Source organism: Apis cerana, linkage group LG13 (assembly GCF_029169275.1).
Source record: "Apis cerana isolate GH-2021 linkage group LG13, AcerK_1.0, whole genome shotgun sequence".
In the NCBI taxonomy this organism is placed as follows: Eukaryota; Metazoa; Arthropoda; class Insecta; order Hymenoptera; family Apidae; genus Apis; species Apis cerana.
In genome coordinates, this window is record NC_083864.1 from 2,499,788 (window position 1) to 2,517,242 (window position 17,455).

At 18.9% G+C, this 17,455-nt stretch overlaps 1 protein-coding gene across 1 annotated transcript; it reads right to left on the reverse strand.

Annotated features, from left to right (window-relative positions):
- Nucleotides 1–9,055: 9,055 nt before the first annotated feature.
- LOC114578127 (uncharacterized) lies at nucleotides 9,056–13,812 on the reverse strand. The gene is made up of 2 exons (XM_028669138.2): nucleotides 13,264–13,812; nucleotides 9,056–9,924 (listed from the first exon to the last, which is right to left on the reverse strand). The coding sequence occupies exons 1-2, from the start codon at nucleotides 13,675–13,677 to the stop codon at nucleotides 9,652–9,654; spliced, it is 687 nt and encodes a 228-aa protein (XP_028524939.1). The 5' UTR covers nucleotides 13,678–13,812; the 3' UTR covers nucleotides 9,056–9,651.
- Between the last annotated feature and the right edge of the window lie 3,643 nt (nucleotides 13,813–17,455).

Sequence of the window (17,455 nt, forward strand, 5' to 3'; positions counted from 1 at the left end):
TAAATAAATAGTTAGTTCCAGCAAATGTTTTGAAAATATGATCCTTATCTAAAGAAATGTATTTCCACGAATTGGTTTGTTATGTTATTTGATACTTTAGCATTGAAATAAGACATAAAAAGATGAAATGAAATACAGAAGTTAAAATAAGAGAAAATAGTTCTTTATATATTTAACTTTTTTAGCTTTCTTTTACGATGAATTTTGAAGAACAAGAAAAGATGAAATGAAATACAGAAGATAAAATAAGAAAAAATAGTTCTTTATATATTTAACTTTTTTAGCTTTCTTTTACGATGAATTTTGAAGAACATTTCACATGCGATACATATTTGATCATAAAATATTATAAAATTTGACCATAAACTTATAAAATTTAATTTCGTAGTCCTTATTATGCATAAATTTTCAATGATAAAAGTTATAGAAATTTTTGTTGCTTAATTTAATCTCTTTATTATAAGAGATATCAAAGGCATCGTTACAGTATTTTCAAAGCACGATTGTCAAGTAAAATATTATCAATCTTTTGAATTTTTTGTTTTTATTATTAAAAAAATTCTGTAATAAAAAATTCCTTAATTTTAATTTTAATTTTCTTTTTTTTTTTTAGAATAATTTTAATTAAAAAAAAATTAAATATTCATATGTTTAATCATCAATGTTTTTGAAAAAGTTAATTCTTCTGATTGCTATGACTGAATAAAAATTTCGATAATTCCCTAATCAATCGATAATTATTCATTATTCGAAGTGTTTTCTTCACTGATTTCAATGATCTTTGAAATACATTATTAAAATCATTATTTTTAACAATTTTTCTTTATATGAATCTACATGTTATTAGTATTAGTTACAAGATATTTAGTTAAATAATATAATAAAATTTTTGTTAAATGCTTAGATTTATGATGATATGTATCATCATAAATGTATTCTTATTAGATGTTATTAATTGTATTTAAATATTTGGTAAATATTCCTTCTTAAATGATGTCTTAGCTTATGAACAAATTATTGACAAACATCTTCATATATCTTACATTAATTCAAGTATTCTATTATCAAAACAATAGTAACTTTATTTTATATAAACATTGTAAATTTTTTCTTTTATTGATTAATATATATTGATATATTGATTAAATTATATAAAAATATAATCGTGATTAAGTAATTGCTTAGGCTAGAAGAAAACTATACATTATGTAACACTGCCAAAAAGAAGATCAATTAGATAGCATATATATATAAAAAAGAATTATTTAAAATTGTTTTTTATAATATTTAAAAAATCATTAAATATCAATCATAAAATCATCAAATAATATTTTCTAAATAATTACTAAATAAATATAAAATAATTTATATATATATATATTTATATTTATATATATTTTAAAAAATCATATTGTTTTAAAATGCCGAAAATTTTTAAAAAATAAATCATAGATATTCAATAAGAAAAAAATAAAGAGAAATACATTGTAGTATTATGTTTGTCTATAATAAAAATATAATAAAATATATAATATTAAACATTGTTTTTTAATGACAAAATAATTTTCTTTTCATTACATTATGATTGATTTATATTTTTTTAAATTTCATTACAATATATGTTTGCATAAATATTCGCATCTATTTTTATCATAATAATTTATAATAAATTTATGATAATAGATAAGATTTGTATCATAAATATTAAGCTTTTATTCAAAGTATCATAATATCTGTGTAATAAATGTGAAATCAATTTTATTATATATAATATAATGCATATGCTTGGAATATAATTTAATATTCAATATTATTTTCTAGATCATGATATAAAATAAACTACAGTAGTAAACTTATTGCATTTATGTTGTACGTTATTAGAAGTATACTACATAATTTTTCAAAAAATGAAAATAATGAATTAAGAACATATTAAAAGTGATGTTTAATATTTGTATACAAAGAAGAAGAAGAAAATAAAGTGTATTGTTGACAAATTCTTTGTTCGTTTACGTATAAATAATAATATATATATATTATTAATAATAATCTTCTCAAACTTAAAAAAATAGTAGATAAATTATATTGGTCTCGAAATATGCATATAACAATTATATTATTCTTATTTTTCTTTAAATTTTTCGGTCTTGCCACATTTTCTTTAAATAATCAAAGAAATTCGAAGATATGGTCTTCAAAAAACATTGTACTTTTTGTTGGCTCTAAACTGGGAATATTGTACAACTTATTTGTTAGCTTTCTAATAATTGCATTAAATTTCTTCTTGATGCCACTTATATTTTATGCAGAATATGCTTTTAGAACAAATATAACAATAATATTAGAAACTTTTCAAGGATTATTAGGCAGTTCAGTGATAATCTTGACTTTATTGTCTTATTGTATATTTCAATCAGTTATCGTAAACATTGGAAATTATTTGATTCGTATTGAGATCATATTACATCGTCTGCAACAACCACTAAATCAAAAATATATTTTCAATATTCTATTCTTCGTTTGTTTATTTAAATTGGTTATATTTGTCGTTCTTTTAATTACTGAAATCATATATTTCAAACCTGAACCAATTTCATTATTAGGAAATCTCATACCTACGACTTTCGCAGGCTTACTCTTCATTCAATATTTTTTCGTGATTACTTTAATAGATGAAATTTTTATAAAATTAAACTCCATTATGCAAAATTTTTACCAAAATAGATCGGATGATTTCAATTCTAACATATTGTATCAAAATCGACGTATATTCATGAATTGTTCAAAGATTCATCTTCTTCTTCAAATTCGAAATATACATAATCGTCTTTGCAATATCTCTAGAGAAATTTCACAATTTTATGCTTTTCCTACTCTTATTGGACTCTGTTTTATTTTTTTTACATCATTATATATTATTTATTTCTTCTTAGTAGTTTTTATTAAGAACATGAATGTGGATCTTATATTCATTATAAATGGCATACTTTGGATAATATTGTTATTATTTCCTTTCGGTTTATTAACTTCGAAAATAACCAAAATCGTAAACGAGGTAAATATATCTGAATTTTTTCCTTTTCTGAAAATTATTTTATGAAACTACTTAATACATTTTTTACACAGATTGAAAAAACTGGATGTATTGTACACATATTATTAAATTGCGTGATCGATCAAAAAGTAAAAAAAGAGGTAAAATTAATCATTTTAATTTTTTCTTATTTTATATTAAAACATATTTCAGCTCAAACAATTTTCATTTCAACTGTTACATCAAAAAATAATATTTTCAACGAACGGATACTTTACATTAAACAATGAGTTCTTTCAATCGGTAAGTGAAAATTGGTTAATTTGAATATTATTTGAAGATGATGAATATCTATATTTCAAGATAGAACGAATAAATTAAAATTAATGATTTTAATGATGAAAAAAATTTATTTTCAATTTTTTAGATTTAATAAACCGGCTATGTTTTTTTTTTCATTCTTATTTTTATTATATTATTGATCATAATATTATTTTTGTTAATTTTATACTTTAAATTTGATAATTTAAAATGAATGTATAAATTAAAAATAGATAAAAACTTATAATATTTTTTTTTTAATTCCAAATCTAATTTAAATTCCAACATTATTATTATATTATTTTTTCAATATTATATATACTTATATATAAACTTATATACTATATATAAATAGAAAGATTTATTTTTTCAATTAAAAATAATAAATTATGGAAAATTTATAAAATCAAAAATGAAAATAGTAATTTTTAAATGAATTGTAGTAGTCTAAAAAATTTTATCAATCAAATTCATATTTTAAATATCACTATAAAAGGCAAAATTTCTCTTGTTTAGAATTATATTAATCATATTAAATCATAAATAGAAATTTTGTTGATTTATATTATATATTTCGTTCCATCTTAATACATATAATATGTATACATTATTTATTTGATATTTGTGATTTCTATTGTTAGATGATCAATACAATGATTACGTACTTAGTGATTTTGCTTCAATTTCAAACGCAGACTTTAAATGAAAACATTAACTCCTGTAATTGCATGCAATGCTTATAAGAACGCACTTATAAATCAAATATTTTCGAATTGTCGAAACTTACAATTGAAAACGAAACAAAAGAGAGATCTCAAATTGTTGTCAAATTGTTGTTGTAATATAAACATATCGATATTGTATTGTCCTTGAAAAAAGTATATAGTAAGTTGTTATTATATATGCTGGATGGAGTGTTGTATATTCGATCAATACTCAACGTTCCTTCCTAGTTATCTGTTCAAACATAAGACTCAACCCTTATTTTACAACAATGACCAAACATTTGGCTAAATGATTATTTTTATTTGTTTATTTATACCATATTTATTTATATATCTTTAATAATGAAGCAATTAATTTAATATAATATATATGATAAATGCAATTCTAATATAAATATAATATAAATATAAATTAAGTTCAATACAATATATATATTAAACATAATATTATAAATATATATTATATTATATTATATTATTTATAATTATAATTATAAATAATTAAAATGTATTTACAGTTATTTACAGTATTTAAATTATTTATATGATAAAATAAATTTTATTTATACGAAATTAAAAAAAGTATTAAATACAATTTCATAAGAATAATATTGAAATAAATAAAATGAATAATATTGAAAATTTATAATAATTGTATGTAATATTAATAATAATAGTTAGAATAATTACAGTCTCTGATATCATGGTTATTTTATGCTGATATTAAGAAGTTTGATATTACTTAATTGATTTCTTATTTAAATTATTTTTTATTTACGAATATATACTATTATTCCAAAACAATATTTATAACCTTTAGAACTATTAAAGCTTAAAAGTATGTCAAGGTATTAACCTACCATTGAATCATATTATCTTCAATAATCTTTAAAAGGAGGACGCTTCATCAGTATGATGCCCATAATATTCAACCTTCATAAATCATAATTTTATTGTTAAAAACACACTTTCGAATTATTTCTTCCCATCATTCCTTATATTTTAAATAATATTGTAAGTTATGAATGTATATTGAATCAATTGTATAAAGTATAAAGTGAAACTGCATAAATGTTACTAAAATATGATAAATACATTAATATCTAATAATTATATTTTTATTTTTGTTCAATATACTTTACATATAATAAAAAATTAATTTTATTTTTTAAATTATATGATAAATATATACAAAATTATATTTAATATAATTTATTAGTTATTTATTATTTATTATTATTATTTATATTTAATTAAAAGTATTTAAAATATGGGAATTTTGTTATAATATGAAATAATGATTGTATAAAATACAATGTATAATTCTGATAAATTAATAAAACAAAAAAAAATATTCATTCTTGGCACAATATTTAATTTTTATACAAATTGTATAACATCTCATAAAATATGTTATTTCATTAAAAAAAATAAAATTAATTTTTACGCTATGATTATATTAATTATTATATGATCCCATACATCCATTTACAAAAAATAATAATTAAGTTATAATTATTTCTTTACTATGCAATTTTTCTAAAAAACATTTTTTTATAGCAAATAATTTTTTTTTATTAAAAGTAGTCACGTTATATGACTCACTCACAATGTGTAATCACAACTGATGCATGCAATTGATGTATTAATCCCTTTTAACAAAATTGCTAATAAATTTTTAATAAAAAAAAAAAAGGAAAAGGCAAAATTATATTGATAATTATATGATATTTTTGATATTTTTTCTAATATTATCTAATATATAAATGAAATATTAAAAATTATAAAAAAAATTATATTGAAAAATTAAGTTTCTATTAAGTTTCTATAATGTATATGAACTCTTCCTTCAATAGATTCATATAAACAGATATAATTTCAAAAAATAGTTTTATTCAATAATAATTTATTGATAACTAAGCATAATCAATTTTTAAAAAAGCCGAAGAGATACAAACGAGTTCTTTAAACGAAATCAAAGAAAAAATTTTTAGAATCATTTCTGAACGAAAAATTAAAATAAAAGATTTTCAAATAGCAACTTAAAGTAAGATTGTATTTTTATATAAAATTTTATTATATTGTGCATTTTAAAGATTGGAACTATTGAATTAAATATTAAATCATAAATATATAGAGGATATATAAAGGATAAAGATTATATAGAGATGGTAGTTAGATACTTTTGAAATTGTAGAAGCTTCAGAAGATAAAGCTCACATTAACATCGTATTCAAAGAATTAATCCATGATAATGCAGATTTAATATAGATATTTCCAAATTGACTTCACATTAATATTATATTATAATATAAACTGTGAAAAATTATATTTTATATTTATTTCATACAAATTTAAAAAAATATATGAGCAAGAAAAGTATATTCTTATTCAGTGATATATGATGTTATCTTATATTGTTTACTTGTATTGATTGTATTGAAAATAATTCTATTGAAAATAAATAATTCAAGTTTGCATTTCTCTTAGGAAATTTTTATTTAGCAATAGATATTTTTAAAAGAAATCGAAAACAGATAATTCAACGCTATTTGATTAATTTATGATATGAATTGAATAGGATTTTTATAAATGATATTTTGATAGAAAAACTCCAGACGATGCCTAATCATTCGATGTGATACGGAATGATCAAATGTTGAGTCTATTGTGTGTATACATATTATTTAGAAATAATAAGCATTAGTTTTAAATAATAAGCAAACAATTCAAGGTTATATTTCTTGCTTAAAAGATATTATTCCTAAAAAAAGTATTCCTAAAAAATCTAATCACGATAGGATTGCTGGACAGAAACATTATCCTCTTCACCACTAAAAATTCTTCTACGAAGAATATATAACGTATAATCATATTATTTCCACTACTGCTAGATTAGGCAAAGATATATTACAATTATGCAATGCTTGCTATTGGCAAATTTGTTCGCATGACATGCTTTTATTTAATTATATTATTAACAATAATAATGGAGATAACGTAATATCGTATTTTGCTGTGAAAATTCAAAGAAATTACATTTTTAATGATAATATACTGTCCTTGTTCGATAATCTTAGATTACAGAGTTGAAAAGATTATCATTTGGTAAAAAGACTATAAGTGACCGCTCGGTACTTATCATTAATAAGAATAGAATAATGAAAAAGAAAATTTCTAACATATGTATACTCGGTGTTAATATATTTGTAGGATATAATAAGAAGAGTTTTATTTTAGAGATTAAAATATAATAGTTTATAAAAATATAGTTTGAGAGTTATTTATTTACGAGCAATTTGATTTTGCATTAGATGAAGCGAGATAAAAGCAAAGCAAGACAATAAAATGATTGAAATAGATTGTCTTATTCTATTTTTGTTTTGCTTTATTTTTTATTTATGTAAAATTTAATTATTGTTTTTAATTTAATAAATAAATCAATATTCTTGTATGTATAATTTTCTTATATCGAAATAATAATTTTCTTGTACATATAATTCTTGTGTTAATATAATTTTCATGTTTGTTTTCTAGAATCGATTCTTCAAACATATCCCGCAAAAATATTAATTATAGAATTATTTCTTAATAAAATACAGGATATTTTTTTGATAACTGTGCGGAATATTTCTTTGAGTACAAGTTACGGTGTTAAATGACTCTTTTGTAATTTACTGAAAATTAAAATATTATATAACGTACATATGAAAAATATAGTATATTGTTCGCAATTTGTTTCTAGTTTACAGTAAATGTTTACGAAATAAAATTTTTTGAATAATCATTTTATATATTCTATGTAATATAATTTTAATAAAATTTCAATAAAAATTTAAGAATATACAATTATAGAGAATTATTAAATTTTTCAATATTTTTTATTTAATATTTACGTAAAGTATGTCCACATATAATATAATACATTAAACAACATTCAGTATTAAAATGTAGTATTGTTAATAATATAAATCAAATTACATACGTACTTCTTACCTTAATAATGATAGTAGAAAGAAAGGCTCATATAACGGTGTACTTGCATTAACTGACCAACTAACTAGCATTGACACGATATCAAATTTCGTGGTTTCGAGAGAATGGGATCAAAGCGCGAATAGATATTTCCTTTACTTGTATTTTCTTATGTTTCCTTTACTTCTATTTCGTAAAAATTTAACATCTTTTAATAAAAAGTTTATAAAAAAAGAAATAAAAATTAATTTCATTATTATACTGTTAATTATTTGCTTACTTATTATTAAAACTTCTTATTTTCTAATGTTACTCATCAAAAATTAAAATAAATGAGAGATTAAAATATCTTTCAGATATTGTAAATAATCTAATTTAAATTTAATCTAAATTATCTAACAATTTCAATTCTTAAAAAATATATTATATATGGTATTACATATATATAATGATAAAAATTTACTTTTGTGCGAATATTTTAAAAATTAAAATCGAATAACAGATATATATAAATAAATGTTGTACAAAACAAAATTTTTCAAAAAATTCTCATATTATATTTAAGAGAAAATATATTTTCATTGAAATCGATAAGACATTTTCTATTCCATGTAATTACCAGATATTTAACTTAATTGAAAAAATAACTCAACGATTTTTTTATCTTTTAACACATACAAAATAATTACTAAAATAGTACTTTAAGAAATGTATCATATTTTTACGCCCATTTCTGACATTTGTTCGTTTTTTAACATTCCATATTTTATAATTAATATAAAATATAAACCGTAATTGTTCAATTTTGATACACTTTCACTATCTATAGTATGTAATAAAATAATCGACGTTCTAAATCATTTCCTCTAGAAAGCGATTGTTTATATAGCCACGAATCGAAGTAACCTTAATGTAATCGGTCAAGTTGAATCGTCAGCCTTGTTAGGCAGTTATTTGAATCAGGTCAAGGTTAAAGGAATAAACTTTGGCATCTCGTCACTTATTTTTGATGGTCGAATAAAATCATACTTTATTTCAATTATTTAAAATTTCTATTGATTGGTACATATTCGATGACGATTTAACAAAAATATCTTGAGATCCTTGAGTAAACCTGCTGATTAATTTCTTATTGATTTTAATGACTTTGAAATATATTATAAAAGCCATTATTTTGACTTTTTTTCTTTATATGTATAATCGATAGGTGGTTTTAATTTTTACATTATTTGTAAAAAAATTTCTATACATTGAATTCTATCTATATGTATGCATTTATATATATATACACCGCTATTTTTTAATCATTTATATAAGTACGAGTTTAAGTAATGATAAATATTAAGTATAATTCTATTACTACTATTATTATAAATTTAATTATTGTAACTTCGGTTTTATATTTTATTATGTATTTATATTTATTTTATATTTTATTTATTTGAATTCGAATTATTTATATATTATTTATATATTAATATATATATATATATATTACATAGATATATATTATATAGATAAATATTATATATCCAAGTTTATAGATGCTACTAGAATTTTTATCTAATCTTTAGAAAACGATGATAGTGTTCAATATTATTCTTGTTGATTTTCTATTTCAGCGCGATAAAGAATATTATATATATCGAATTTTACATGACTTTGAATTGTCTTATTTTTCAATTTTCTTAAACTGTATGCAACAATTTCCCCAAAAACGTCAAATTCATCTCGTGTTCTTATTTCATTTGGTAATTCATTTGGACATACAGAATGTGATTCTTCACTTATAGTATCTGCTTTCTTTTTGATACCACTTGAGTTTGATTTTGTCTGTCCTCTCATTTGTAAATTTGAATAGTTATCATTCTAAAAAAAAAAAAATCAAGATCAATAATTTAATCACATTTTTAAAGAGATGCAGATAATATTGAAAGAGAATGATTGGAATTTGAATGAGATTTATTATGTAACTATTTTAATTACATTAATTATAAAAGATATTTTAATTGTAATAAATATATTGAATATAAAATATTGAAATATTGAATATACGATGACATAAATCATAAAATTTATCCAGTAATTTAGAAATTATTTAAATTTATCCAAAATTCATAAATAAAAATCCAATGATAGTTCTATCTTGAAGAATTTCATTAATACTACTCATTTTTTTAACTTACTTTGGTATTTTTTTCTTAACAATATACAATACAAAATATTTTTTTTTACTATTCTCTATCAAATAATCAGAATTTATTATTCGAATAAACATATGAAATGAAACATTACTCAAATGTAAAAATAAAAATTTCATTTATCATTCAAATTCGATATTATATTCGTTGTATTTAATTTTTCGAAATATAAATAAATATGAGAAAATGCAGCAAATCGATAATATATAGCTAAAAAAAAAATAATAAAAAATTAGGTAATTTATAAATGTAATATGCAATAATTAATTTTTTTATGAAAATATATAAGGACAATTTTGTTTTTTAAATTGAATTATGTATTTTTTTTTATTATACTATTAATATTTTATAAATAAAGTATGAAGAATATAAAACTATATAAGAATATGAAAAAATATAAAATTATTAATTCAAGAGATATTTTGATTTGAATGTTTTGATTATCATGAAAACAATCATCATCAGCATTTGCATGATATAAGTTTCCATATTTAATATTTGTAAACAAATGTTTATATATGCATATTAATATATAAGATATGTGAATAAAATATAGAAATATTTTTCCATTATTCAATTTTTGATATTCGATATATTTTTATATAATTTATAAAATTTTTATATAATTTATAAAATTATCATTAATTAAGAATAAACTATTCATCAAATGCAAACGCGTATAGTTCCATAATTCAAAATCATAAATCATTCGAAATAAATTCATTCTCTATTATTAGTTAATAAATGGTTTACTAAGCAGTTTTTCAGTTATTCGTAAAAATAATTGAATACTAAGAATTGGACGATACTTGTATCTTTGATCTCCATTCATATGTTCTGTATTAATTCTTGTTTACAAATATATTCATTCAATATTATGTTCATGGAAGCTTAAATTATTCGGCGAATCATTTTAAGCGAAGAACACTGCGATATTCAAATCAAAATATTTATACTAATTATATATTTATTATATTTATTTAATTTAATTTATTATATAATTTTTATATATATAATTTAATAAATATAATAAATATAATAATAAATATTTTATATAATTTTTATATAATTTTTATTATATAATTTATTATATAATTAATTTAATATAATTTATTATAGATAAGATTAATATACTTTTCTAAAAAATATATAATATATAAAAAAATATGTGATTTTATTTAAAAAAAAAACAAAGTTATATGTCCTATTTATATCTATCTGCAATTTAAAATTAATTACGTCAAATTATGAAATTATTCGATATTTATTTGAAGCATTTTTTTTTATATATATTATATAATTTGGCAAATATTCGAATGAATTGATTTAATATATTCATATATATTAATATATATTTAGTTAAAAATTAGTGTGTGTGTGTGTGTGTGTGTGTGTGTGTGTGTGTGTGTGTGTGTGTGTCCAAGTGTGTCCAAGTGTGTATATCCATATAAATTTGAGCATTCTGAAGGACTTGTGGAATCAAAAAATAAAATATAAATAAAGTTCTTTGAATAATCGAAATTAAATAATTCAAATGGTTCAAACAATGATAACAATATGAATTTCATACTTAGTAATTACATATTATCTTTCTCATTATACATATATTTATATGTAATTGAAGAAATCTTAGAAAATGATCCTATTCATCCATTAGAAAATAAATTTTTTATAAATTCACACGTTATACATATTTGTTATTATCTTGTATTTCTATAAATGGGAATTTAATGCATATTCTGTCATGAATGTATACATATATATAAGCAGAATTCGATGTAATAGTAAAATTCGAAAATTTTTTGCTAATAATTCGAAAATTAACTGATTATATTTAAATAAAAAATATCGTTATTAATTTATTATATTTCAAGTTCACTAAAAATTGATAAAAAAAGAAAGTAATACACAAATTCTCTTCTTTTTTCTAAAGTTGAATGATTAATCATTGTTGCAATTTTAATATATTTTTCAAAAAATACATCTATTACTCGTATTATTTTTTTATATGTGAAAAATAAAAAATTAACACATAATTATTAATTGTAATTAATTGTAATTAATTTTAATAAAGATATATATAAAAATATGAAAGACAACCTTGTTTTCTTTAAATTAAATATAAGAAATTCAGTTCAGGCTATTCCAAAAATGTGATAATCGGTTAATTAGAGATTTCTGGAGATAATTTCAAATAATATTTTTTTTTTAAATTTTCGTTTCGGCTTTGTTATTCTTATTAATTAAAATAGTCTGATCATAAAACACATCGAGTCATAGTGTTGGATATAAGCCGAGTTCAAACAAATAAATCAATATGTATGAAAAAAAATTTGTATAATATAATATAATAAATATAATATAATAAATATTTAACATTTTTTTTATTGAATATATATCTTATTTAAACAATGAGTAAAATAATTAATTTTAATTCGTGACAAATTTAATATATTATAAATTATAAATTGTAAAACAAATAATATTAAAAAATTAATATTGAAAAAAAAATAAATAATATTTAAAAAATTATCATTAATCAGTCTTTTGTTAAATTATATATAATTAAATATTTATTTAATAAATATTATTCTATATTAAATATTCTATATTAAATTCTATATTAAATAATATTCTATATTAAACAGTATCATAATTTTATTAAATATCTTGTAAAAAATTAATGTTCGCAAAATTGAATATTATTACTAGTTCATTATAGCTTTATTAGTGTTTTTAATCTTTCTTATTATATAACATTTCATGAAATCATTTACCATGAAATATTTATCATACTTTGAATAATTTATTAGAGAATATTATTAATGATAATATTTCAAAATATTTCTAATAATATTTAAGAAAAGATTTGAATTTCAAAATCGTAATAAATTTGTGAAAATAAATTGTAAAATATAAAAATTAATTATAATTAAATATTTAATTTATTAATATTAATAAATTATATATTTATTAAATATTAAAGTTACTATTAAGTTTTGCTTACCTCTATCAAAAGACTAATATTAGAATTAGAATCTTGTGATTCAATGGATATTTGTTTAAAAGTTTTTTTTAGTGAATTATTTTCTTCTATTGAATTATGTATTTTTTCTTTTATATGAGTCTTATCTTTCAGAAATAGAAAAGGTTTAAAAAAAATCCATTTTGATTTATAAGAAGCATCTATTCCATCACCTTCATATTTTCCCTTTTTTATTTCTCGTTGAAATTGTCCAACAAGTATTCGCATTTTTTTTTCCGCTTCGTTTGTTTGTATTTTCATTTCTTTACTTAATTCAATCCACGCACTGTGTTTCTTACTTCTGTTTTTATATTCCGCGTGCATAGGATCCCATAATATACGTTTTTCACGGTATAATTCGATTAATCGAAATGTCATTTCTTTATTCCACTCCATTATTTAAAAAAAAATAAGAATATGTAACGAAATGAATAGAATAAAAAGTAATGTTTTTTCTTCGGAAGTTTCACACAGACTGAAGTTCAATAACAAATGTTTCACAATCTGGTTTCTGTTTCAATCTACTGACATGTTATATAACACAATTTATAACTCCCTCCAATCTTCTTATGTAATAAGAAATATATTATATGTATAATTTTTTTTATATATATTTTAGCAAATTATGTATCATTGCTAATAATACATATTTTTTAGTTGGAAAATAATGAATATTTTTATTACATAAGATACCAACAGTCGATACTATTTGCTGTTTCTTCATACGACATTTTAGTCGTCAATATATCTATATATATACATTATATATGTGACTATTATATATATATATATATATATGTACATATGCATTACAGAAAAAAAAGAACCATTATCAAAAATCGTTAAAGAAACATATTTACATTATATAATTTGTTATAAATATATTATAAAATATTATATAACTTGTTAAAAGTATAAAAAAAAAATTTTATATAACTTAATATATAATAATAAAATTTAATAACAAAGATATATAATTTTATCTTATACATAGTACTTTATCTAAGAGAAAATTGATAAAATAAGTAACATTGATTAGAAAAATAAAATTTTGAACGACTTTTTTCTACATATATATAAAATTCTTGTTATTATATTGAATATGTATTTCTGACAGAATGAGTTAGCATATCAGTTATCAATTGTTTTATAAATATCACGCTTACATAAAATAATGAACCAATCAAAGCTATTTTTTCAAGAATTATAATGGAATATCTCAACGTTAATTAATTTATACTGAGCGGTAATTGTATTATAGAAGAGAAAATTATTTTTTGGATTAGCGAAAACAAAATATAAAACATATCCTTAACGTTATATTGATATTATTATTATATGATAAACAATATTATCGTATTTAATGCTTTTTCGATATATCATCATATCGAGATGTAATATTTACTTTAATCTTTATCAATTGCTAGAAAATAAAGTATAACTTATCATTTAATGAAAAAAATAATGTTATATAACATTTTTTTTATTTTTAATAATTTCATATTTTTAACTATATAACATTTAATATGCTAATAATATATATATATATATATATATATATATATATATATATCTTGTTGCTCTATCAATGCATACTATTAAGCATCCAGATACTTTAGGATCTAAAGTACCAGAATGACCAGTTTTTTCTACTTTCAAAATTCTTTTTATCCATGCAACAACTTCATGTGATGAGGGATTACATGGTTTGTATATATATATATATATATATATATATATATATATTATATATAAAGTATCAATTTTAAATTAAGCATTTAAATTTTTATTAGTATTAAAAGAGTAAAAGCAAATAACGAAGTATTTAAAAATTTAAATAATTTCAATATGCATATTAGATGATGAAAAATAAAAATCAATGATTTTACATTGATAATTTTTTTAACACAGATTATCGTATTTTTTTTTTTTTGAAATTAAAATTATTTTTCAGCATAACACGATGTTATAGCCAGCAATATTAAGACGAATTCAACTATTATTTTCAAATGAAAGGAAGATACTTGTTTATTAATATAAAATTAATGACAAGAAGAGTAATATTTCACCTTATTTTATTAGATATTCAAAATGCTATTATAATAGCACTATATTGAACAGAAATTGTTGAAATAATAAAAATTGCTTTAAATAAAAGAAATTATTCGATTATAAAATCGTATCCCCTTTGTTTGTCTGTTTTTTTTTCACTCACTTTGTCTTTCACATTTGACATTTTTATGTTCACTGTTTATCGACAACGATAATTTTTTTATCGATGACTCGCGCTCTTTGTCTTACTTGTTTCACATTTTTTCGTTAACATAGCGTGGCCTCAATCCTATAATTCGCACAATACAGTCATTGACACTCTATAATATAGAACTCTACTGAATTAGAAAATTGTTAGCAGATCGCTAATAAACAAAGCATTTCTATGATATAAAATTTATTTAATATATAGTATATATACGCATGTCAGTGCATAGCGAAAATACTATAACCAAACGGTTCATAATCTTTTCTTGATCCTCTCTATAAATAATTTTTGATTATAAGATCTTCAAGAATTGTAATATATATTTATATATATTTATATAATAATTAATATTTTAATATACTTTATATTTTAAAATACTTGTTTTTTTGTTATCAAGTTATCAACAATATTCAAATTTTAAAAGAAGATTTCTTATAAAAATACAAATAAAGTGATAAATATCAATGAATTTTCTATTTTATACGAAAATTTCGAAGATCGTTAATGATTAATTTTGAATATTTCAATAATGAAATTTATTTGTTCATTTTCAAAATCATTTTAAGATTAAGACGTATAACTTATTGAACTCATTTTGATAAGCTATAATATATTATAAAAAATATTATAAATCATTATAATCATATTATAAAAAATGAACGTTAATTTCAAAGAAAAAAGATTACAATGGTTTAAAAAAATGATTTTTTACTAAATATTTTTTATTGTCAACAAATATATGTTTCAAAACTAATTTAAATATTATTTAGTCTTTTCTTTTCACTTCTAATATTAAAGAAAATAATTTAAATGCTCGATTTAAACTTATAAAAATATTTTGTATATAGTGAAAGCAACTATAGAAAAATTTTACAACTTATAACATAAGAAAATTATATAAAAATTTGTTTTTTATTAATATTTTATTGTAATATAATATGTGTATATATATATATAGATATGTGTAAATATAACGAATATGATTACATGTATAATTTGTTAAAAATAAAAAAAAAAATATTATATAATGGTATTTTCTCTAAAATATAATTAGTAATTAGTAAAAAACAACATTTACTATGAATATTTATAATATGATATGATATGAGTATAATTTAAATTTATAAATAATTACTAATCTAAGTTTAATTTAATTTTCGATTTATGTATCTTAATACATTTTAAAAACAATAAAATAGTGCATCAATTGATACATAAAAATATTTTTATCTAAAAATATATATTTATATATTTATATATTATCTTTTATAAGTATATAAATACTCTCATTCCTCTCTATCTCTAATAATTTATATTTTCTCTATTTTGAATATTTAAAATTAATATTAATATAAAATTTGATGTTCTCTTTTAAATCAATATAAAATTATAAAATCAATATAAAAAATTATAAAGATATTTTGGTATTTTTTTCAATTTTTTAAAATTAATAAATATTTAATATAAATAAATTAGCATAAATTGTTAATAAAAAAATTAATTGTCAGTTTTAATATATATAACTTATAAAAATTTAAATTAAAAATATATAAAGCTTCGCATTTTCGAAAAAATGAGGAATTTATTATAAATTTTTAATTAATAATAATAATAATCAATTTTGATAATTAATTTGTAAATTTAACAAAAATTATAAATAAAATTAAAATCAATGTTCTTTTATTAATATTTATATTTATTAAAATATAATAAATATAGAAACTAATAAAAAAAGATTACATTTAATAGATATATTATACCTTATTAATTCGATAAACATAAAAATTACAAAAAGGATTTAATATTATTTCAAATTAAAATATATTTAATGATGCGTTTATATTGTAATTAAATAGGGATTATGATCGAGATTATTATAAATTATTTATGTAGATATTTTTTGAAATCAAATCA